This window comes from Apis dorsata, unplaced genomic scaffold, assembly GCF_000469605.1.
Source record: "Apis dorsata unplaced genomic scaffold, Apis dorsata 1.3 scaffold_221, whole genome shotgun sequence".
Taxonomy (NCBI): domain Eukaryota; kingdom Metazoa; phylum Arthropoda; class Insecta; order Hymenoptera; family Apidae; genus Apis; species Apis dorsata.
In genome coordinates, this window is record NW_006263503.1 from 7,145 (window position 1) to 9,933 (window position 2,789).

The 2,789-nt window shown below is 34.5% G+C and overlaps 1 protein-coding gene across 1 annotated transcript in view; it reads left to right on the plus strand.

Moving 5' to 3' along the window:
- The window catches only part of LOC102677794 (DNA-binding protein D-ETS-3-like), a gene marked incomplete at its 5' end in the record, with an annotated part of 13,073 nt that overhangs the window by 3,915 nt on the left and 6,369 nt on the right, over positions 1 to 2,789 (plus strand). Inside the window, one exon of the mRNA XM_006615365.2 lies at positions 2,673 to 2,784. Coding sequence (XP_006615428.2) covers positions 2,673 to 2,784 — 112 coding nt within the window. The remainder of the gene's footprint in view (positions 1 to 2,672; positions 2,785 to 2,789) is intronic.

A 2,789-nucleotide genomic window follows, 5' to 3' on the forward strand; every position in this document is an offset into this window, starting at 1 on the left:
TGCATCGTTTTGTAATCGTCATTCATTCATACGTATTATAATTTTAATTCTGGAATCATTTACTTCTATAGTCGAAAATTTGCAATTGCAATATTTTTCGAATTATTAAAATTATTTTTTACTTCATCATTTTCTTCATCATTGCATCGTTTTGTAATCGTCATTCATTCATACGTATTATAATTTTAATTCTGGAATCATTTACTTCTATAGTCGAAAATTTGCAATTGCAATATTTTTCGAATTATTAAAATTATTTTTTACTTCGATTTTCTTCGTCATTGTATCATTTTGTAATCGCCATTTCTTCCTATTATAATTCTTTTAGTAGAGCCATTCATTTCTGTAATCGAAAATTTGCAATTACAATACTTTTCGAATTATTAAAATTATTTTTTACCTCGATTTCCTTCATCATTGTATCGTTTTGTAATCGTCATTCAATCATACATATTATAATTTTACTTCTGGAATCATTTACTTCTATAGTCGAAAATTTGCAATTACGATACTTTTCGAATTATTAAAATTATTTTTTACTTCATCATTTTCTTCATCATCGTTTTGTAATCGTCATTCATTCATACATATTATAATTTTAATTCTGGAATCATTTACTTCTATAGTCGAAAATTTGCAATTGCAATATTTTTCGAATTATTAAAATTATTTTTTACTTCATCATTTTCTTCATCATCGTTTTGTAATCGTCATTCATTCATACATATTATAATTTTAATTCTGGAATCATTTACTTCTATAGTCGAAAATTTGCAATTGCAATATTTTTCGAATTATTAAAATTATTTTTTACTTCATCATTTTCTTCATCATTGTATCGTTTTATAATTTATCGAGCGATTAAACCTCGATTTGTACGTATTAAAATTCTTTCAATAGAATCATTTATTTCTATGATCCAAAATTTGCAACTACGATACTTTTCGAATTATTTAAATTATTTTCCACCTCGATTTCCTTTATATTATTTTGTAATTTATGTAGAGCGCGCGATTAAACTTGATACGTATTACAATTCTTCCAATGGGTCCACTCACTTCCGCAATCCAAAATTTGCAATTACGAGAAACGGAGAGGAAGGGATACTTTTCGAATTATTTAAATTATTTTTCACCTCTACTTATCGTTTTCAAATTTATCGAGAGCCTTAATTAATCGAGCGCGCGCGATTAAACCGCGCGATTCGTACGTTAAAATTCTCTCCCACTGAAAAAGGAAAGAAAGAAAGAGAGAGAGAGAGAGAGAGAAAGCGAAAAAAACGCAGGCGAGAAACGTCAATATTTAACGGGTAGACGTGGAAGTATCCGGAGAGAAAGTAAATTCGTTGAACGAAAGGACGGTGGCGCGCAGCGATTGCGCGGGGAAGCCAGAAGGGGGAGAGAAATTTCAATCACCGACAGTCAGACCGACGGCAGACGCGGCTATTATTTTTCGATCAGATCGACTGATTATATTACGCGAGACTGCTCCACTCTCTCTCTCTCTCTCTCTTTCTCTCTTCCTCTCTGTTTCTCTTGTTTCTTCTGTTTCTATCCTGTTCTCTATCAGTAGCCGGCATCCCTTCGTGCGTTGAACAAGTTTCAGGCTGCGGTGCGCGACAATAACTCGATGGAAAAGAAAATAGGAAAGAAAACAAAAAGGAAGGGAAAAAAGGGAAAGACGTTTCCGCATCGCCGCGGAAACCGAGTCGTTATCGGTGTTGGCGAATAAAATTTATTAAATAAGAATCCTCTGGCTTACGCGCCAGGAGATTTTTACGACTTCCATCGCGTTCGTAAACATTCTCGGTTTACGACGGAACGCGGTATCCATTTGCTCGATCATATCTCTAGCAAAACCATAACCTAAGAAAAAATGATGAAGGTTGTATAGCTTCAATTTTTTTGTTAAAAGTCCCGTTTTCACATATATTTTGTAACAATTCTTTCGTAGATAATATCTAGAAGATGACGAGAAATTGTAATAAAACTTAAAACGTTCTTTCTCTAATTTAATTAATTAGATCGAAGATACGTACTTAGATGCCTGTCGTCGAGCAACCCGGTTTGCATACCTATTTATACGCCTATCGTTGCGCAACCCGGCTTGCATATCTACTTACACGCCTGTCGTCCAGCAACCCGGCTTGCATACCTACTGTTCACTGCTGAAAAAAGTCTCGCGGAAAAGACCCGCGTCTGATTGGTTAATTTGGAAAGTGTTTGTCACGTGGTATTTGTCACATATACTAATTCAATACGACGTATCTAAATCTCGATGCATTAACGTAGGCATAGACTCCAGAGAATTCTAACGTATCGATGTAATATAAAAATCTGTTTATTTCTCGTAAGTTAATTACAATTTACGATATAGTTTATAAATTAAACTAATAATTATATATATATATATACAAAGTTAAACATTCTATAGATAGTTTCGAAAATAATTTCCACTCTTGGACGATTATCAGTTGACTTCATAAATGAAAATAATTTTCACGATTTTGGATATATCACCATGTCAAACAAACCATTTGAAGTGGACCATTCTAGTACATTTTTCCCAATAGTGAACAGTAGGTAATAGTGCATAATGCATAGTCTAAAAGCGCCCTCTCTCGACAATTTTTCACCACGTTGCGTCTCACAACAATATCTTCGTTTTTTCAGGTATTACTACGACAAGAACATCATGACGAAGGTCCACGGGAAGAGGTACGCGTACAAGTTCGACTTCCAAGGTCTGGCGGCAGCGACGCAGCCCGCCGCCGCGGATCCGGCCGCCTA